We start from the raw sequence: 21,469 nt of genomic DNA on the forward strand, positions 1-21,469 counted from the left end.
TTGCGTAACTGAGCCCGGACGGCTCAGCGGGTGAAGCGTTTGACTCTCGATCTCGAGGTCGTGAGTTTGAGCCCCACATCGGACGGGGAGTCTACTGAAAACGATGTCTTTTGTGGGTCACCTGGGGGGGCTCAGTCGGCTCAGCGTCTGACTCTTGGTTTCAGCTCAGGTCGTGATCTCACGGTTCGCGAGTTCGAGCCCCGCATGGGGCTCTGCGCTGGCAGCTTGGGATTCCCTCTCTCCCTCTCTCTCTGCCCCTCCCCTGCTCTCTCTCGCTCTCTCTCTCTCTCTCAAAAGAAATAAACTTTAAAAAAAATCTCTTTTTTTGCATAACCCAGTGAGTGTTTGAAATCTAAAACTTAGCGAGGATTTTTAAAGAGTTAACAGGGAAAAAGTAAAGTATTATAAACTAGTCTGGGGAAGAGCTTGCCCGCAGAGGAAGGGAGAGGTGGGCGGTAGAGGGAAAGTTAGCGTCGAGAGAACGTTCTCTCTGATGGAGCCCAGAAAAGAAACCAACAAAAAGGGGAGAGGCTGATCGTTCCGGACGGAGGGAATGTCTGAGAGCTGGCTCTTCCCTGTTTGGCCAAGACCCTCCCTCCTCTGCCCTACTCTGCGTCCCTCTCCCTCCTGCTTCCAGAATTCTCTATACAACTGAGAGGCAGGAGGAGGGAGAGGCGAGGCTTGCTGCTCTCCAGCACAACTGTACCCCATTCTCCCAGGCACCCCTCACAGGGCCCCGGGACCACTGTCTCCCCTGGCCGGTACGGGGACCCAGAGCAGGAAAGTGAGGGGACACCCAGGTCTCTGAGCCCCAGGAACGCCGGGGAGGGTGGTCCGGTGGGGACGTCTGCAGGGGAGCAGGACCTGGTGCCCGATTCCCTGGATGTTCTTGGTGAACCGGGAGGCCACGGTTGAACCACGGAGAATCAGACCGTGCTGCCTGAAGATGTGGTCACCTTGGCCCCTCCTGAGGAATAAGGCCCTCGCTCTGCTCTCTTATTTAGGCTGCCGGTCGCTGCTGGTTTGGTGACCACAAAACTAACAAGGGCTTAGGGACACCACCCCCGGGGCTGGTCCGGTCCTATCATCCTTGCTCTGTGAGGCTGGATGGGGAAACTCGCCCCGCGCCTCAGCTCTCTCGGCCGTAAAATGGGGGGATTTGCTCCGAAGTTTCAGGAGAATAAAAGACTTACACGAGGAAAGCACCTAGAATAACGCCCGGCCCTCGGCGGGCGCCGAGGACACATCGGCTGTAATTAGTCCAGAGAGAGCGGCGGAAGGGGCCGCCCGGAAGAGGTGGAGAAGGAGAGAGGACCGAGGACAGGTGACGAGTCCCCGAGAGGAAAGCTGGGGCCCGTCTAAGGTTGTCCATTCACGCCAAGACTGGTGTGGGGTGTTCGCTGTTTAACAAGAAATGCGCTGGGCCAGGCAGGGCTAGGACAGGTATGTCTGGGCTCCGTCTTCCGGCCACCCAAGGGAAGGGGACGGCGGGGTGGCCCCACGAGGACAATGTGCTGATCCAGGCAGGTAATTGGGGCTGGAGGAACAGGAACCCACTGGAGCTCGCCAGGTCCAAAGAGGGTGTGGAGGGCAGGACCCTGCAGGAAATCTCACTTCTTAGATCCAAGAGCAGGGAAGGGGGGCAGGGGGGGTGCGTGGGTGGAGCCTCAGGGGACCGATGGACACAAGGGGAGGCTCCCCTCTGCTCTCCCAGGGGTTCTGGTCCCTTCTGCCCCACCTCTCCCGGGGCTGCTCTGCTCATCTCTGTCTCGACCAGTGCCCTCTGCTTAATTTTCTCTCCCACAGCCACTCTCAGCTATCAGATGCCGGCAGCTAATTCACAGTGTAGCCCGCCAGCTGGGGGTCCGGGGGCCAGACTCCCAGCCCCGGTCCGTCAGCAGCGGGCAGGGTAGTCCGTCCGCCTCAGCAAGCGCATCGCCCCTTGAGTTTCCCTGCAGGATCGCTTTGCGTTTCTCTTCTCGCATCACAATGTCAATGTGAAGACAGAAATTTGGGGCCTTTGGGTTGAGGCTTTTCGTGCTTGGTCAGACCTGTCCACGTTGCCCTCCCACCTCCTAGGCCCAGAAGATTCTGGCTTGGCACTCTCCAGAAATCCTTTCAAAGAACACAAAGGCCAGCCCCCACTCTCCCCACCCCCCCACAACTGCCTCTCATGCTCACTCCGCACAGCCCTGGCAGGTGCAGAAGTAGCCTGTGTCCCTGCGAGTGTCAGGTAGGGAAAGAAGCGGTCGGCCCTGCCTGCCCACTGTGGTCATGCGTCAAACCTCAGGCATGAGAGACATCGGCTCCGTAAATTCCTAGGGAGCCTCCTGGGCAGGTGGCCGTGACCCTCTCCTGCCAGCAGAAGGACCCAAGGGTACCAAATGCCACAGAGGGACACCGCTGTCCTCCTGGCCCTCACTCAAGAGACAGACGTAGGCAAAATGGTCTAGTAGGTGACGTTCGTCCCCCATATGTCCTCCCCTCCCCTTTCTGCATCTCCCTCCAAGTTTCCAGCTGGTAGCACGCCTGGGGTGGGGGTGGAGGGGTCACCTGCCCTCCCAAAGCCCCTCCCCTCCTGCCCTCCCCAAACCCCCTCCCCTCTTGCCCTGGGAGCCCTGCTCCCCCAGAACAGGTGGCCCATCTCACGGAGTCCCCAGGTCCTAAACACACAGACCGGACTCCCCTTCCCCAGCAATTTCTGTGACTCTGACGTCATCGCCTGTAAACCGGGGGGCAGGGGAAGGGATGATTTCTGTGCCCTTTCAATTCCAGTGCACAATACACGATGCCTGTTTTAATTAACCCTTTAGCAGAATGAACAAATGACTGAATGAATCTTCAGGACTTTCATCAATACCTTTGTATTAAAACTAAATTTGGAGTTTATGTAATAGCGGCCAGGAGGTGGGGGAGGCAGGGGGGCACAGAAACCAGAAAACCACCATAAAAAGGAGCATCTGGTTTTTTCTCCGGCCTCCACCCTGGACCCGGCGCTGAAATGAGGCTCTTCTCCCAGGACAGGCAAAGCGGTCATCTGAACCCCCCCCCCTCAAAAGCCCCTAAATCATGGCTAAGAAGTTGTAAACTTTCGTACAGTGTTTCTGTCGGTCAGGACTGACGGACCTGCCTTTGTACAGAATGACGACACCTGCCAACAGAGACGCTTCCTGGGTCGGATAGTAACTCAAAAGACCCATTGTTTTAGCCACAGGAGGGCAGGGCATCGATTTTATTTGGTGCCCCGATATCTAACGCTGCCCTGAGACGATGGCACCATGGGTGGCCTTAAGTCACTGACACCACAGTGGCCAGAGCGGGGCCCTCAAATAAAGCCATTGGCACGATTCGTTCTGGCTGGCAGCCGTCATTGCCCGTTCACATGTATGTATGTGTGGGAGCCAGGAAAATAATTCCAATTTCAAACCAGGGGTCCAGTTGCCAGACCGTGACGTCAGGCCACGTGTCCTGGTGTTGTTGGTTGTGAAATACGCATCACAATATCATATGGTTCTAATTGTACTTAGAAGAATTTTTGCATGAAAAATCTTTCCATGATAAAAGCCATATAATCATATTACTAACATTTTGGAATATTAAGAAGAAAAAGATCCCACCCATAATACCACTAGCCTGGTGTATAGGTAGGTATATACACAAGTGTATAATTTTCCCAGCACTTTACCAAAATAAACACACAATTTTATATCCTACTTTCTCCAACCAAATTACCCTTTTTTAAATTATTTTTTTAACGTTTCATTCATTTTTGAGAGACAGAGAACTGGGGGGGGTGGTGCAGAGACAGAGAGGGAGACATAGAATCCGAAACAGGCTCCAGGCTCTGAGCCCCACGCGGGGCTCGAACTCGCGACCCTGGGATCATGACCTGAGCCGAAATCAAGAGTCGGACACTCAGCCAACTGAGCCACCCAGGAGCCCCCAAAACCCTACTGTAGAAAGGAAAGTACAGGTACAAAATGGACAAGAAACAGAAGATATGCTAAAAATGGTAAAAACTGGCCGGGGGTGTCTTTAAGCCAGGTGAGCAGGAGGAAAAAAAAGATAACGCACACACCGCCTCGTAGGAAAAGTCTTCCTTCTCTGTGAATCCCTTGGAAGGCGCCGTTGCCCCGCATCGTCTTTCGAGCTCTGCTCATAGATGCGCTACGTGGGAACGACTCTCGTTTTGCAACGTGGTCGTAAACGGGGGCCAGACACAGGCCAACCAGCTAGGCTCTGACCCAGGGACGGGGACATCAGCACTCGCGGGCACCTGCGGAGTCAGGTCCTTCCCACAGGGTTTCTCCCCTAATAAGCTGGGATCAGGGCGCCTGCGCGGCTCAGTGGGTTGAGCGTCCGCCTTTGGCTCAGGTCACGGTCTCACGATTCGTGAGATCGAGCCCCGCGCCGGGCTCTGTGCTGACAGCTCGGAGCCTGGAGCCTGCTTCCGATTCTGTGTCTCCCTCGCTTTCTGCCCCTCCCCTGCTCATGCTCTCTCTCTCTCTCTCTCAAAAATAAACACTAAGAAGAAGAAGAAGAAGAAGAAGAAGGAGAGAGAAAGGTGTTTGGTAAGTTTCACAGCTCACATGGCAAATGATTGATACTTACCCTCCTTACAGGAAGATTTTTGCATTTAGATACTAATCTCTCTGAGGGGTGGTGGCTCAGCCGGTTAAGCATCCGACTTCGGCTCAGGTCATGATCTCACAGTTTGTGAGTTCGAGCCCCACGTTGGACTCTGTGCTGACAGTGTGGAGCCTGCTTGGGATTCTCTGTCTCCCTCTCTCTCTGCTCCTCCGCTGCTCGCAATCTTTCTCTCAAAAATAAATAAAGATTTTAAAAATTAAAAAAAAAACAAAAAAGCATTGTGGAGAAAGGTTAGGACTCATCCCCTCCCCAACACTCCCTGCCCCCGAGGCTTCCACTGAACCCCGAGCGCCTCCCGAGGATGCGTCACCCCAGGCTGAGGGTCACCCCTTTCTCAATGGGGCAGGAGCCACATTTTTCCCTTTGTAGCAAATGCCTCACATAGAGAAGGTACACAGTAGGCACTCAATAGATGCTGTCAAACTGCCCTCGTCACCCCTCATGAGCCACTAGAAGGTCCGGGAAAGACCTGTGGGCAGACCCTGGCCTCACATCTGTAAAAGGCGACTTTGCTGTTCCCACTTTGCCAGGAGCCGGGGTCACCTTCTCCCAGTTTTTATACTTTAATTTTTGCTGATGAGAGAATACAATCTTACTGCAAAAAAATTAAAATCTGAGGGCGCCTGAGCGGCTCAGTCGGTTAAGCAGCAGATTCTTGATTTTTAGCTCGGGTCGTGATCTTGGGGTTCACGGGATCGAGCCCCGAGTCGGGCTCTGTGCTGGCAGCGTGGACCCTGTTTGGGATTCTCTCTTTCCCTCTCTCTCTGTTCCTCCCCTGCTCGCTTGCTCTCAAAAATAAAGATTAAAAAAGAAAAAGAAATTAAAATCTGGGAAGCATAGACTACAATAAAGTAAGAAACAAAAATCTAACCCATCCAAATACCCACTATGTTTTAACCGGAATTATTTGGATCGATGTTTTTTAATTTTCTTTTCCCATTTGCTAGCACATATACTGACTTCTAAATTTTCCAAGCACTGGGCTGATTAGGAAGAGGGATTCTAGGCCCACAAATGAAAATTTGTAGGGGCCCTTAGTGCAACAGATAAACTTTTAGTGATCTCTCTCTCTCTTTTTAATTTAAGAGAGAGCTCGCACCCTCGAGGGGCAGAGAGAGAATCTCAAGCAGGCTCCATAGTCAGCACAGAGCCTTATGCAGGGTTCAATGTCACGACCGTGAGATCTTGACCTGAGCCAATCAAGAGTCAGATGCTTAACTGACTGAGCCCCCCAGGAGGCTCCCTCCTTGGCGATCTCTTAGTGTTGGAGTTTCTTTGTTTCCTGCTAAGGTTAAGGGACGGAGGGACAGAACCTTGCCTCTATAATGACAAGAGATGCCCCATCAGTGACTCCTGGTAGGTAGCTGTGAATAAGCCACTTTGGTGTCCAGGATAGCCCAGAAGAGCCAGGAAAAGCTGATCACCCTTGGAGGGAGTGCAAAGGTATTATCCGGGATAACTGAGTCTTATATAAAGTGGGGCGGGGAGACCCTTCTCCATGGAATAATGGACTTTTCCTGTCGATGCTGAGTAGCACTGGGATGTCCTTGCCGAGTATCCGGGGAAGGACAGCACTTGCAGGCCCAAAGATGGCCCAGGTGGATTCAGTCTGTCTCTCTCTCTCTCTCTCTCTCTCTCTCCCAGGGAGATGTTAACGCTCCTTTGTGGATGCAGCACAGAAAGATCTTCCTTCCTCCCTCCTGTTCCTGCAATCACCATCCTGCCGCAGAGACTGAGGCACATTGTGGGGCTTCGAGTAACGCGTCTACCTCTTCCTTAAGCTTCTTCCCTAACCCTCATGTAGGAGTCCCGGGCCGTGCTATGCCATGGGGGACACTGACTGGCTACCCAGCAGGGGACGGAAGCCAAATCAAGCATGACGAATCCTCTAAAGGTGACCAGGCCCTGCCTGCCTCCAAAGAGGTCACGGCGTGCACGTAAGAGTGAACACGGCCATTGCACACTGTGGTCATACACGGCAGATGACGCCTTCTGGAAACAGTAGAGGCAGAGTTGGTACAGTGAACCCGGAATCTGTGTCAGTGCCCCGTACCCATCCTTTCGAACCCTCCCAGGGACCTGGCGGGGCAGGATTAGTGGTATACTTCAAGGTAATTTTACTCATTTTACAGACGGGGGGAAGCTAAGACCCAGACAGGCTAATATTCAACTAGCCGGAAGCGGCAGAGCAGGATTCAAACTCTGGCCCATGATCCTGAAGCCCCGCCCCCTCCTGCCGGGCCTCCTTTTATCCCTGCTGTGCCTGGGGGTTAGGGAGGGAGGTGGGGGGGGGCGGGTTTGGGCTCAGGTCACCATCTCACAGTTCGCGGGTTCGAGCCCCGCGTCCGGCTCTGCGCTGACAGCGTGGAGCCTGCTTGGGATTCCCTCTCTCCCCGCTCTCTCTGCCCCTCCCCTGCTTGCTCCGTCTCAAAATTAATAAATAAACCTGAAAAAAATTTTTTTGAGAAAATGACTTTATAAAAAAAAAAAAAAACCTTCCCAGGTGCCACTCGCTTGGTGACTCGAGGCGTGGCCCTGGGCCTCCAGCCTCCGAAACTGCTGTCACTTCTTGGCACGCCCTCCTCACGGCGGGCCGACACTGACTGGTGGAACCAGGGCACCTGTTTCGTCATTTACGGAGAAGGTGAAGGTCTCCTGCGTCCAGGGAAGGCATCCCCGATGTACACAGGGGGCCCGGCTGCAATCCCACGGCCGCTCGGGGAGCAGGGAATACGGAGGGGACGCCACGAATCATTGACGGTGCGCCCGAAATCAATAAAACATGAATAGTGACCGCCCCAGGCCAACGGGCAGATTTCACGCTCACATCCTCATCCTGAGAGAAACATTTCCAACTGCCCTCTTCCCGCTGAGAATACAAGGAAACGTGTGCAAGGAAAGGCACATCTTTCCAGAAGCGCCTCTCCTACGAAATGCATCTCACGGTCGATTGCAAAAGCCTGTGTCGTACAGTTGCTTTTTGTTTATTCTTCTGTCGTGTACTTTTTGAAAAATGTTTTTTTAAGTTTACTTATTTTGAGAGAGACCAAGAGAGCAGGGGAGGGGCAGCGAGAGAGGAGAGAGAGAGAAAAACCACGCAGGGGCCACACCGTCAGCGCAGAGCCCAACGTGGGGCTCGCACTCACAGGCCGCGAGATCCTGACCTGAGTCGGATGCTTAACCAACTAAGCCACCCAAGCACCCCTTAGTTTTGTTTAAAGTAGGCTCGGGGCGCCTGGGTGGCACAGTCGGTTAAGCGTCCGACTTCGGCCAGGTCACGATCTCGCGGTCCGTGAGTTCGAGCCCCGCGTCAGGCTCTGGGCTGATGGCTCGGAGCCTGGAGCCTGTTTCCGATTCTGTGTCTCCCTCTCTCTCTGCCCCTCCCCTGTTCATGCTCTGTCTCTCTCTGTCCCAAAAATAAATAAAAAACGTTGAAAAAAAAAAAATTTTTAAAAAAAATAAAGTAGGCTCCACGCCCAACGTGGGCTTGCACTCACGGCCCTGAGATCAAGAGCTACATGCTCAGTGCACCTGGGTGGCTCCTGATCTCGCGGGTCGTGGGTTCGAGCCCCGCGTCGGGCTCTGTGCCGACAGCTCGGAGCCTGGAGCCTGCTTCGGGTTCTGGGTCTCCCTCTCTCTCTGCCCCTCCCCTGCTTACGCTCTGTCTCTGTCTCTCTCTCTCTCTCTCAAAAATAAATGAAACATTAAAAACAAATAAAAAGTATCCAAGCCCTTGCTCCCTCTGCGATTACAGTCTAGGTGGAGAGGCCACAAATCAGGAAGCAAGTTAGCGAAATATCAGCTTGTGAGCACTGCTGTGATATGATCCCGGGAAGGTGACAGGGGACAATATGGGCGGTAGGGATGGGAACACAGGAACTTGGGGTCATGCCCCGAGACCTCAGAGCAGCCCAGCGGTCTGTGGGCTATCGGGGGGACAGGAGATAGGTCCCTTCGGCCCTAAGGACTAGGGCCCCTGGGAGGGCGGTCTCAGCTGCGTGGGCCAGACCTGTGCCCCATGGTGAGGGCGGCGCCCCCCCACTCACCGCTCCACGAGATATGAGCACAGCCCCTCCCATCCCTGCCTTAGTCCTGCGGGGCGGGGAGCAGTCCCATCGTGGACAAGGACACGAGGAATACTCACGCCAGGCCCCCCGAGGAGCACTGGTGTGTCCCCAAATGCGGCCGCTAGGGTTGGAGGCAAGGAGGCGAAACAGGCTCCCGGGGCACACCTGAATTTCCGTCTCCCTGCCGGGTACTTCTCTCCACTGTAGCGCACAGGCCCTTTCGGTGGTGACCCCGGCACGTGTGCCTGCAACAGCTTTGAGCTGCATGATTATTTGTAAATACCTGACCTTTCAAAAGTTCATTGGATTTGGGGCGCCTGGGCGGCTCAGTCGGTTAAGTGTCCGGCTCTCGGTTGCAGCCTAGGTCATGATCTCCCGGTTCGTGAGATCGAGCCCCGTGTCGGGCTCTGGGCTGACAGCTCCGAGTCTGCTTGGCATTCTCTTCGTCTCTCTGTTCCTACCCCACTTCCGTGCACTCTCTCTCCCTCAAAAATAAATAAACTTAACAAAAAAAAAAGAATTTAAAGAGATCTTCATTATAAAGTCTTGATCGGGAATGGAATATGGCCATTTCAAGCATAAAACGTGATATAAAATATTATGTTCACAGACACAAGCTCAATGCTGCCAATTGAAACCTTTGAAAACATCTTACTTGGGAGTGTTACGCTAGTTTCATGGTTCATATCTTCCTTAAGATGCAATTAGTTTTGTTTAGTGATTATGTAATGCAGAAAAATGAATAATGAAATTTTTTAAGCAATGGCTCCAAATCCCCTCCGCTTTTCTTTCGTGTACCCTGCAAACAGGATCCCTTTCTAAGAGTAAAAAGATAGGAGAAAGTGGGAAATACCGCCCGACAAGACCAGTGAGGTAGCTCCCTGTGAAAACAGCCCCAAGGTGGGGGTTCATTATACTATTCTTTCTACTTTGGTCATATCTTTGACACTTTCCATGGCTAAGGACACACAGCAAATTCAGAAAGGTCCCTAACCGCGAGTGGAGTTAGGGTACTAGACCAGTGGAGGGAGACAGATACGCCTGCTACTATCCTAGACTTCACATTCTTTGGGGAAGAGACAGATAATACACAAGTCAACAAATAGGATCACAGAGCCCGATGCGGGGCTTGAACCCACGAACCGCGAGATCATGACCTGAGCCAAAGGCGGACGCTTAAGCGATTGAGCCACCCAGGCGCCCCAGCCAAGAGCTTGAGAAGGAACAGCCAATTCAGGACTCACCCTGGTGCCCCTTCAGCATCCTGTTTTTGCCGGGGCAGCTCTCCCGCTCCATTGCCTGGACTGGAAAGCCTTCTTCTGTCAGCTACAGCTTTCTGCCACTCGTAGGGCTCCAGAAGACCCCCTTCCTGTCCCTCGTCCAAGCGCCTCTTCCTGGCAATGTTCCTAGAGATCATAAGCCCTACGAGGACAGGATTGTTGCTTGCGCGCTCACTGCTGTGTTCCCAGCATCCAGAATTGTGCCTGACGCGCAGCTGTCACTCGATATATATTCACGCAGCGAGAGTGAACTTCCAGAATCCACCAAGTAAGTAACCGGACACATACCCGGGTGCTTATGTATTCCACTCCACAACTAGAATGAACTTGTGGCCTATCTTCACAGGGATAGATAACACTTCCATTTCACAGATGGACAGCTCAGTTGGTTCAGATCATCCAAGAGCCGAACGATTTCATGTAACAGTCTCTCCCTTCCTTAGGAATATCTTTTACGGCCAAAAAAATAGACGCTCTGGAAAAATGGAGCCCGTGAAGGGAACGTTACCCACGTCATTGAACATTTCTTGAGGAGATAACGAATTTAATTGATGGGGCACAGCTTTCCTGGATCGATTCAACAGCAAATATTTCGCTTCCCTGAAAACAAAACAGAACAAGCAAAACAAAACTCTGCTCGGCCCCAGTGACAGGAACTCTCCGCTAGCAGCTCTGCCTGGGCTGTTTTTTGTTTTGTTTTGTTTTTTGCATGTGTGCTTTTAGGAGAGGCTTCCAGATCGCATGTGCTCTGCACAGCAACCACGGACACTTAACATCCATTAAATAATAATGAGACAGGAGGCCTGGAGTTTTTCTGCTGCTCCCAGGTCTGTCCCTTACTTAAGTGACCTTGGACAAACCCATTCCCTCCCTGCTCTCTGATTTCCGCGCGCCCGTTTCAGGGTAATGTTTACGACTAAGGCGCTTTATAAAATCTGGGGATCGCGACTGGCACTTCGCCCTTCGCCCGGGCGGCGAAGCTCCCGCGCTATCCCCGGGGATGCCCGCAGGAGCCCCGGGGGAAGCGCCCGCGCACCGCCGTGCCGCGCTGGCGGGGCCGTCCCGGGGACGGTCCGGGCATCCCGGGCCGCGGCGGGTCGTCTTCCCGGGCTACCGAGGGCTGGAAGGCGGGTGAAGGCGACCGTCCCCGGACCGCCCCTCCCTCCCGGCCGCCGCTCTGCGCCGCGCGCCAGCTGTGCGGGCCGCCCCGGCCGGCGGTCCCCGGGCACCGGGCCGCGGGGGGCCCCGGGCGGCCGGCGGGGAGGTGCGGGGACCGACAGGCGGGCAGCGCGGCCGCGCATTGTTGTCGCGCTCGCCGAGCACAGCCATCTTGCGTCGGGCGGCCCGGCGCCGCCACCTGCGGGGAAAGTTGCGCGCGGGCGGGCCGTCCGCCCCGGGGCCCCCGCGGCCGCGTAGCCCCCCCCCCGGGCCGTTCCCCCCCCCCCCACGCCGCCCCGCCCCCACGCCGCCCGCAGGCCCGGGCGTTCACCGGCCGCGCCCGCCGCCCCTCCCCCACCGCCCCTGGGCGCCCCGACCCCGGGCTCCGGGCGCGGGATGACGTGGGCGCCAGCGGGGTGGGGGGGGAGGAGGGGGCGGCGGGCGGCGGGGAGTGGGGGGGGGGGGGAGCCGAGCGCGGGCGCGGGGCCGGGGGCGCGCGGGCCGGCGGGCCGGCGGGCGGGCTGGCGGCCGTCGCGGCGGGAGCCGGCGGCCCTCCGGCACGTCTTTTGTGTTTGTACACACTGGGCGCGAGGCGGCCGCGGGGAGGGAGCGGGCGGCGCGCGGGGGAGGGGCGAGCGCGCGCCAGCGAACGAACGCGCGGGGGGAGGGGCGGGGGCGGGGCGCTGGCGGGGGCCGGGGGCGGGGCCGAGCCTTCCCTCCATTGTGTGTGATTGGCTGGCGCGCGGCGCGGGGGCGGGGCGGCGTGTGTTGGGGGCCAGCCTCGGTGTCAGCCATCTTTCAATTGTGTTCGCAGCCGCCGCCGCGCCGCCGTCGCTCGCTAACGCCAGCGCCGCCTCTAGCTCGCCGAGCTCCAGCCGAAGGAGAAGGGGGGTAAGTTTCCCCGGCCGCCCGCCTCCCCGGGACCGGGCCCCGCTCGCCGCCCGCCGCCGCCCGGGCCCCGGCGCCGCGGGCACGGCCCCCCCCCCGGCCCCCCGGGCCCGGCCCGCAAACTTTTTGGCCCAGAAATGGAGGTGAGGAGCGAGTTTCCGCGTCCCCGAGGCGGCGGCGGCGGCGGCTCTCCCCCGTCTCTCGCCGCCTCAGCCCCACAGCAGCAGCCGCCGCGGCGCCGAGCCGCTCTCCCTCCTCCCCGCGCCCCCGGCTCCCCTTTCTTCGGCCAAATCCCGCCCGCCGCCCCTTCCCGGGACCCCAGACCCTCACCACGACCCGCGCGGGCCCCTTCCCTGCCGCCCCCGGGCCCCGGGCCCCGGTTTTCGGGCGGGAAAAGGGGGGAAATCGCCGCCGCTTCGCACCCCGGGCTAACTCGCTTTTTGCTGCCTCCCCACAGTTGTTGCTGAGCTTCACCATCTTGTCTCTCTTCTCTGGTCACCGACCATGTTTTCTCCCCCGTCTCTCTCTCTTCCCCGTTTCGAGAACGGAGGAGAATTTTTTCAGAGAGGGACATTTTTTTTTTTTCTCCTTTTTTGGAGAAGCGGAAACTTGATGCATTGGAAATGCAAAAAAAACTTTTGCATTTTGGAGGGCGGCACGTGGCGGGGGATCGGGGCGTTTCGGAGCGGCTTGGGTGCGTCGTGCCCCCGGGAGGAAGGGGCTCCGGGCGCCGATTGTTGGCGTGCGGGTCGGGGCGCTGGGGGCCGCGGCGGGGGCGCGGGGGGCCGGGCCCAAAAGTTTCCGCGGGCCGGCGCGGGCGGCGATCACAGCCCGGCTGCGGGGCGCTCGGCTGCGGCGGAGCCCACGACGGCCGGCCGCGGGACCGGGCTTTGTGGAGAGCCGGCCGCCGGGCGCCGCTGTCCCCTCCCGCGTCCCCGGGCGCCGTGTTGTCAACACGCTGTGGAAACGCGACCCCAGGCGTGTTTTCAGAGCTTCGCCCGGGTCCGTCCGCGGCCGGGCGCCCGGCGGTGGGGGGCGCGGGGCCGGGGTGGGGGGGGGGGGGGACCGGAGGCTTTTTGCCGAAATTTGACTCGACCTTTCTGTGTTTTGTGGCTTCGTTCTTTGGACTTGTTTGCGGGTCGGATGTTTGCAGACGTTTCTGATTTCTACTTTAATTAAAGAGAGGGAGGCCGAGGCCGTTAGGGGGGTCTTTTTGTTTTGCCGTCGGTCTTTTGAGGGATGGTCGGCGTTAGAGGTCCCAATTTCCGAGTCCCACAGTTTGTTTCGAGAAGTCCTGTCTGGGTGGCAGGCGTGATCTGCACCCTGGCGAATTATATAACATGACGGACATTGTTGGGGTTTTTTTTGTTTTGTTTTGTTTTGTTTTGTTTTGTGCTGGGCCTAATTTCCAGCCTGGCGGGGGGGGCGGGGGCCGGGCCGGCAGTGGCAGGAAAACTTGAACGTCTGGGGGGTCGTGTGTATGATTTTTGTTTTTGATGCTGGTAGGTAAGTGAGGAGGTCTCAGTACCATGGCTCGTACAAAGCAGACTGCCCGCAAATCGACCGGGGGTAAAGCACCGAGGAAGCAACTGGCTACAAAAGCCGCTCGCAAGAGTGCGCCCTCTACTGGAGGGGTGAAGAAACCTCATCGTTACAGGTATTTAAAAAAAAAAAAAAAAGAGGAAATAGTGGGATAGAGTCCGTCTACGGAAGCAGCAATTGTAAAATACAATGAAAAGATGTATAACCAGCAGACTTTTTGATCTAGGGAAACCGATGTTTTTCCCCTTTTGAATATTTGCTAATATTTTAAAAACGTCTGCGCGTGTGTGTCCCAAAACATAGTGTTGGGTTTTGTCGGAATGTTTTATTTTGAAGCTACCCAGAGCCCAAAGGAGACCTACTGAATCACCGATGATATTAATGAGATAGATTCTCGTTTTATTTAGTTGTTACGTTAGTAACGTGTGTTTTTAAAATAATAAAGTGCTTTTTAAGTACATGTGTGAGGATGGACACTCGTTTTTGGCAAAATAATACATTTTGATACCAATTCTATTTTAACAATACTCAAGGTGGGGTGTTTTGTTTGAGTAAAGTTCTCCTTCATTTCCTTAAATTGGTGTATTTCCTTGTTAGCAGTCTGGTGTTGAGCTGCCCTCAGCAGTGTTGTTAAGGGCATCCGCCGTTAGAGGGCAGAAGCTGTCTGTACTTAGCTTCTGCAAATGATTTTATAGTTACTCTAAAATAAAAGCTCATAGAGTGGAAGAAATAAGTCAGACTTGAGGTACGTTTTTGTTGACACTTAGTAAAAAAAAAAAAAAAAAAAGATGCACGAACACTCTGCCCTGTGGAAGGCACACCGCGCCATCAGGAGTATCCAGACTTCATCATTCCTGACGGATGAGCCGTAGTCAAACTAAACGTGTTCTGGGAAATGGGCCTTGAATATACCTGAGTGTGTTTTTAAATGAAGCCCATTGAGTGGTGTTGGTGCGTCTTTTAGAAGAAGCAAAGCTAGTAATACCAAATTGACAAGAGTCTGAATGTTGACTTTTTATTAGTGGCCTCACACCCTCCCAAGTAATGATACGTTATTGACGCCCCTGTGTTAAGACGAAGAAAGTGAATGGGACTCAGATAAATGCCCTGCTCAGAATCTCCTTTCATGTTATGCTTTTTGCTTTCAAGGAATTGTTCTGTTACTCTTCACAGCTTTAAATACTCAGATCATAACCTGGTGAAGGAAATTTTATACCCAAGCTAAAAAACAGAAAACGGGTGGTTTATTTTTTGGAAAATGACTGGATTTGTTAAAGCTAACCGCTTATCCTCGTATGTTTTTGTATATGTCCGATAACCATTTGTTTAATGTTGTTTTGTTTTGTGTTAAGGCCTGGTACCGTGGCACTCCGCGAAATTAGACGTTACCAGAAGTCCACTGAACTTCTGATCCGCAAACTTCCTTTCCAGCGTCTGGTGCGAGAAATTGCTCAGGACTTCAAAACAGACCTGCGCTTCCAGAGCGCGGCTATCGGTGCTTTGCAGGTAAAGTGGCGGGTGGGGACGGCTCTGAGAGTCGGCCGTCCTGCTGTGTACCAAGAACGGTTCTAAATCTTTCCACGTGCTTTGATCGGCACAGCCCGTAAGGTGGGCCATACCTTTGCTTCACCGTTGAGATGTCAGAAAGGTTAGGTTGCTCGAGGTCATACACACCGAAAATGCGACTTGAACCCATTTGGGTGACAGTCCTCATTTGAACCCATCTGGCTCCGAACGGTATACCGTTCGTTCCGGTATACCGTCTTTCAGTTTTTTAAACGTTGCGTTGAGAACGGTGTCTCGAGGAAAAAAGAACCCTCTTGTTCGGTCATGGGTGCTGCGGGACATTACAAAGATGTGGGACTAAGGTCTGTGTTGGTCATCAGCTTTAAGCAGTGATCGCTGGAAAAGGCATGGAGAGTTGGTGTCTTTCTGGATGTGCAGAGGCCACGCGAGAGGGGAGCGCGGTGTCGGTGGGGAGGCTGTGCACTGAGCTGAAGGAAGCACCCAGCTAGCTGGCATGGGCTTGGCCGTAGGGAGAAAAGGTGTGCTTCGAGATCACACCGTACGTGTTAAGGGGCAGGGATGTCAGGACTTGGAGTTGGCCAAAGAGGATTATGGATTTCCGCTTAAATGGGAAGCACATTGAATTTAATCTCCACACCAGGTGTCAGAACTCTGAGAAGTACGGTCTTAGAGGTGGTTACATATCCATAGTATTTGTGTCTTGTGCCAGCATTAAAACTTGAAATGCCCACGGGTAACATGCTTGATTAGGGGTGAGAATATAATTAATACCAATCACTAACGTGTAACCTGTTTTATATTGTGTTTGGCATGTTTTAGATCGGTGTATCTCAGACTACTGCCTCCATGAGAGCAGGGCTTTGGAAGTGATTAAAAGTGCAGATTTCTAGGCACCACAGAGGTGAATCAGAATCTCTGGGGGTGCGGGGACCACAGTCCACATACACTCCATTGGAGGATTGTGAGGCTGCTGTTGCCGTGGCAAGCTTTGGCTTTACACGTGAGGGAGATTTGATAGGTGGGTTCTGTGCTGAAGTGCGATTGGTTGAGCTGTTTCTATGGTTAGTCTGAACTGGGTTTGATTGGTGGATTCCAGGAGTAGGCATCCATTAAATTCTCAATGAATTGAAATTACTGAAATTTCAAACTACTAAAATCTTCTAGCGCTGGTTAAAACTCTTTTTTCTGTTTTGATCGTTGTTTACCGTAAGGTCTCCTTTCGTCTATCACTACAGTTGTAAGTCACATTTTGCCCGTGTATTTTCCAAGATTGTCAAGCATTTGATACAAAGCTGCTAGTTTTGGTTCCTACTCCCAGTTAGCCAGGACTGTGCTTAAAGAACCCATTATACTGGGAAGTCCCAACGTGTTCGTGTTTAATGGTTGGTCCGTGGTAGAGTCTTGTAAATGGAGATTACTAAGCAATCTGGGCAAAACACTATTGTCTTTCCAGTTCATGTGTAAACTTCATGGTCACTGGCAGGAAGGTGTGTGCTGTACGTTAGCAAGTGTTCCTGTATTGGTTTTGAGCACAATGTTTCCTTCTGCTGCCTGTACTCCAGCAGTTAGATGGCTCTTGTTTGGAAAGAGTAATCTTTGTTACCAGTTTTTTTGTGCAAGTGTTTGCTTTCTGTATCCACGCACTTCAGTTCTCTTAAAGACAGGGATGGGAGAATTTGCTGGTGGAAATAACAGAAGAGAGCAGTTGAAATAAAATTCAAAAAGTCACTTTATTTTTGGTTTAGAATCACACAGTTGACAAGTTTCCTAATAGAACTAAATGAGACGGGGAGGTGGTGCGGGGGGGTGGGGGGTAAAGAAATTAGTCTGGGTTTGCCATTCGATACTCAGGAACGGACGGACTTAAAATCTAACCTTTGTCTTTAATGTCTGAGAGTTTGGACTTGAGGTATCCTCGTGTTAAAAACGTAGACATTGGTGTTTCGAAATGGTGGGAGAATCAGACGTTGAATATAGTCAACGTTGTAAATTAACATTTCCTTCTAGTTGTAAGATATTTTTTCTTTTGCCGTTATCTCAAAATTGGTTTGTTGGGCTATAAATTTATGTGGCAGTCTTTCATTCCCATTAGAGCCTTCCCGTTGAGAAGGTTTTAGGATCTGTGTAATAGAATTAGAAATATATGGGTCATGGTCAAATCCCCCATGGGTATAGAATACTCTCCCAGAGCCGACCAGATACAACCCTATAAAACCAGTAGCCGGGCTCCAAGACAGAAGTGAGAATGGCCACGTGCCATTCGGAGCAGTACCAGGGAGCCCATGGATCATTCTGCTCTTAAATGGTCTCAGAACCACGGGACCCGTTGGCTTGTCCATCTAGCAGCTCACGGCGCTACGTTTTGCGGAAGCATTCTGGATGGGTGTGAGGCCAGGTGAAACAGAATCAAACTGGTGTCTTGCCTGAGGAACGTCAGTCCTATCTGATGCGTGTGGTGAGCCCATCAGAGCCCACACTATGCCTTGGTCTCCACACCTCTCACCCATTCCTTCGAATATTGTAAGAATGAATCCCCGGCTGTTAAGGGCTTTTGCCTTCATTACATCCTTTGGAATGTTTGCATGGAAAAGATGTACACTTACTTAGGGTTAGATTTAAAAAGCAAACATTTGTTGAACATCTACTCCAAAGCAAGGCGTCGTGAGTAGAAAACAAGACTCTATTATAAAGTTACATACATAAGAGGGTGGCTCTGGCTCTGCTGTAAGAGGCCAGAGAAGCAGCAGGGAGTCTGGAGGAAGGAGTTCAAGGCTTTGTGCCCTTGGGAGCTGGGAGTGGAAGTGCTTGCTTCCTCCTGCTCGGAAAGTCTGAGCTAGGCCTCAGTGGGTAGATAAAACCTGACTCTTAAATGCAGCAGGAGGCTCCTGGGGGGCCCAATCAGCTAAGCGTCTGACTCTTGATTTTAGCTCAGGTCATGATCCCGTGGTTCCTGAGTTCGAGCCCCACATCCATTAGTATAGAGACTCCTTGGGATTCATTCTCTCTCTCTCTCTCCCTCCCTCCCTCCCTCCCTCCCTCCCTCTCTCTCTCTCTCTCTCTCAAAACTAAATAAACATTAAGAAAAAACACAGCAGAAGAACACTGTAGGGGTTGTAAAATTTAGATGAAACAAATTTTCATAGAAGAGAGACATAAGGCAAAAAAGTTGAAGATACATAAATGTGAAGGGCGTACTTTTTCATAAGATGATAATGTGAACCAGTTGAATTAATTGTTGCTGCGTTGATGCTTGGGAAAGCAAGTCTCCGTAGTTTTATTGCAAAATCACAAGCGAATCTGCCTATTCCTGTCTACATATTTTGTGTTATGTAGCATAAGTGGCTGAAATTGCTCAAGTGTCGGGTGGCATCATTTTTAGCTTTATTGTTTCCTAAGGGTTCCAAAATGGAAAATATTTTTTTTATTAGGACAAAAACAGCAACTACAGGAATCTTGGTTTTTCTAAGTATCTTGATCAGAGAAGTAACTTTTCTACAGAGAAGGCGACAAGGCCAGACAGCCCCGTTTAATGCTCCTGAGCCACTGAAACAGCCGGGCGGGTGACCGGACTGGTAAAACGGTTTCTGCCTCTCGGAATGAGGAAGCAAATGTGACTTCGGCTAAAGGGCTCTTTAGCTTTTCAGACAGCTGTAAGGTCTACTAACCTGACTTGCCAAGTGTCCGTGAACAGTTCCCACAGCTGGCGGTTTCTGAGTGGTGATAGAGAGGGGGGGGTGCCTTCAAAGACTCCTCGAGTGTAATGAGAAAAACTGGAGGGATCCATATTAATACGAGAGGGGAAAAGGTCACCGCGGGTTGGGGAGCACAGAGGAAGGTGCGCTTGGAGGGGGCACATCTAGGCAAAACAGGTCCAAGAACGTAAACGACACCAGCGCGTTGTGCTCTGGGCCCCGTGGGCCCCGTGTGATAGAACGGAGGTGGAAAAGAAAAGGTTGATGGGGACCGTGTGATGGAAGCCAGTTGTCCGCTGTGTTGGATTATTGGCAAGCAGAGGTTCGGGCAGATACTCTGGGGCGAGCGGGATTCGGGATGAGGAGGACGCTGGCGAGGAGACAGGATTAGAGTCTAAGCTGGAGTTCCTGGATTAAATGGGATTCACCGAAGGCATTTCGGTGGGTAAGAGATCGCGTTTTAACAGGAGAAAAATCGAAGCTTAGTAATGAAATCGTTTGACTCTTGTGTAATTTGCTGAAGATTTCCCAGCTCGAGCCTTCCGCTTTTCATAAACTGCCTTTCAGCCTGTCCCCCAGGTTTTAAAACGTACCCGTTTGGTGAACAGGTCAGCGTCTTCTGGAGCGGCTTTTCAGAGGTCCGAAAACCTCGTCATCTGAACCGGTACGGACTTGCCCGTGACGGGTGCTAATAACGCCATTGATGCCTTTTTCTTTGCTCCTTTGCAGGAGGCAAGCGAGGCCTACCTGGTGGGCCTCTTCGAAGACACCAACCTGTGTGCTATCCATGCCAAACGTGTAACAATTATGCCAAAAGACATCCAGCTAGCGCGCCGCATACGTGGAGAGCGTGCTTAAGAATCCACTCTGATGGAAAACGTTTCATTCTTTAAAAAAAAAAAAAAAAAAAAACTTCTCTTCTTCCTGTTATTGGTAGTTCTGAACGTTAGATATTTTTTTTCCATGGGGTCAAAAGGTATCGAAGTATATGATTGCAAATGGAAAAATCGGGGACAGAAATCAGGTATTGGCAGTTTTTCCATTTTCATTCGTGTGTGAATTTTTAATATAAATGCGGGGACATAAAGCATTAATGCAAGTCAAAATGTTTCAGTGAACACGTTTCAGCAGTTCAACTTTATAACAATTATAAATAAACCTGTTAAATTTTTCTGGACAATGCCAGCATTTGGATTTTTTTAAAACGAGTAAATTTCTTATTGACGGCAACTAAATGGTGTTTGTAGCATTTTTATCATACGGTAGATTCCATCCATTCACTATACTTTTCTAACTGAGTTGTCCTACATGCAAGTACATGTTTTTAATGTTGTCTGTCTTCTGTGCTGTTCCTGTAAGTTTGCTATTAAAATACATTAAACTGTACCTGCTTTTGGTCTTTATTCTCACCCCTGCCCGTGTAGTTCAGTCACTTGAACCGTTAAGAATCATTTTAGTGCCAAGCGGTCTGTCACCTCCCGTCTGAGACGAGACCGTTGAGAGACGGAGAGAGGATACGTTTTGTGTGGAAAGGAAGCCGGAGCTGTTGGTTTTCCTCCTGGTTTAAAATTTGCAGAGTAAATCTGTTCGTGAAAACCAGATCTTGACCCTTTGGATACGTGGTGCTCCAAACGGGCGAGTCCTCACCCGCCCGGCGGAAGCACATGGAAACGGGGAAACCTGCCTGAGGTCCGTCCGTTGACAGACCTGCGCCGCTGAACTTTGCTCGGCAAGCGTAACGGCAAGTCTGGCTCCGCAGCGAGGGCGCTGGAGGCGCGTCCACCCCGAGGTGACCGGCCAGGCCCCGGGACTCGCTTCTCGGGGAGGGGAGCGCGCGTGCTGCGGCCGGGAACGCGGCCCTGGTGGACGCGCTGGTTCTAACGCCGCAGCGCGTGGAACTGCTCTCAAGTCCGGCGGAACTAGGTCATCGACGGGCCGAGAACAGTCCGGGGGAACGTTGGGCTGCTGCGCCGCTCGTTCACGGGCTCGCTCTTAACTTCATTTTCATTTTTATTTTTTACGTTTGACAGAGACTGAGCATGGGCGGGGGAGGGGCGGAGAGAGAGGGAGACGCACATTTTAGAGCCTGCTTCCGGTTTGCTGACGTGGGGTCATGGTTTTGTGTTTGTTCTTAAGTAAACTCTCTGCTCCACGTGGCGCTTGAACCCTGAGGTCCGGAGTCACATGCGCCACCGACCGAGCCGGCCCGGCCGCCCCCTAAGAGCCAATTTTTGATGAGCTTCCCCAGTCCGGTTTTGGCGGGCGCGCACAATAGGCTCTCGCCGCCTGTTGGTGGAAACGGACGGGAGAGCGGGCGTCTCCGATGGGGTAGGAGAGGCCGCGCTTGGAGCCGAGTCCCTTAGGATTTGTACTAAACTGTGCTTTACGAAGCTGTAGCTTTGCCAACCAAAAAGCCCGTTTCTGCCTTTCGCGTGAAGCGGTCACGGTACCCGTTAGCCCATCTTGTTGAGTGAGGAGTCCTTAACTGCTGCGGTCCGGGCACGAACGTACAGTAAGTCGCAGGTTACAAAACGGGGCGGTTAGAAGCTGCCCGGGACCGCGTAGATGAGGCTGGCGCTCCGCGCACGCTGTGATGGGCTCGTCCCGAGATTCCACGGTCTGTCAACATCTGACGTGTTCTATTCCGAGGAGGCGGGGGATTCAT

General features: G+C 52.9%; 1 protein-coding gene and 1 long non-coding RNA gene across 2 annotated transcripts; one reads left to right on the plus strand and one right to left on the minus strand.

The window, feature by feature from the left end:
* Positions 1-7,162: 7,162 nt before the first annotated feature.
* On the minus strand, positions 7,163-11,128 carry LOC122235872. Its single transcript, XR_006213969.1, has 3 exons — positions 11,034-11,128; positions 9,962-10,597; positions 7,163-7,519 (listed from the first exon to the last, which is right to left on the minus strand). It is a non-coding gene; the product is annotated as an uncharacterized LOC122235872 (long non-coding RNA).
* Positions 11,129-11,944: 816 nt separating this feature from the next.
* Positions 11,945-20,190, plus strand: LOC102970218 (histone H3.3A). Its single transcript, XM_042975894.1, has 4 exons — positions 11,945-12,046; positions 13,550-13,700; positions 14,938-15,091; positions 19,534-20,190. The coding sequence occupies exons 2-4, from the start codon at positions 13,573-13,575 to the stop codon at positions 19,660-19,662; spliced, it is 411 nt and encodes a 136-aa protein (XP_042831828.1). The 5' UTR covers positions 11,945-12,046; positions 13,550-13,572; the 3' UTR covers positions 19,663-20,190.
* The last annotated feature ends 1,279 nt before the right edge of the window (positions 20,191-21,469 follow it).

This window comes from Panthera tigris, chromosome F3 (assembly GCF_018350195.1).
Source record: "Panthera tigris isolate Pti1 chromosome F3, P.tigris_Pti1_mat1.1, whole genome shotgun sequence".
Taxonomy (NCBI): domain Eukaryota; kingdom Metazoa; phylum Chordata; class Mammalia; order Carnivora; family Felidae; genus Panthera; species Panthera tigris.

Bases quoted from the DNA above. Each gene is read 5' to 3' on its own strand.
- LOC102970218 (XM_042975894.1), top strand. From the start codon at position 13,573: ATGGCTCGTACAAAGCAGACTGCCCGCAAATCGACCGGGGGTAAAGCA. The intron at 13,701-14,937 runs GTATTTAAAAAA...TTTTGTGTTAAG, and splicing joins AAGAAACCTCATCGTTACAG to GCCTGGTACCGTGGCACTCC. The intron at 15,092-19,533 runs GTAAAGTGGCGG...GCTCCTTTGCAG, and splicing joins CGGCTATCGGTGCTTTGCAG to GAGGCAAGCGAGGCCTACCT.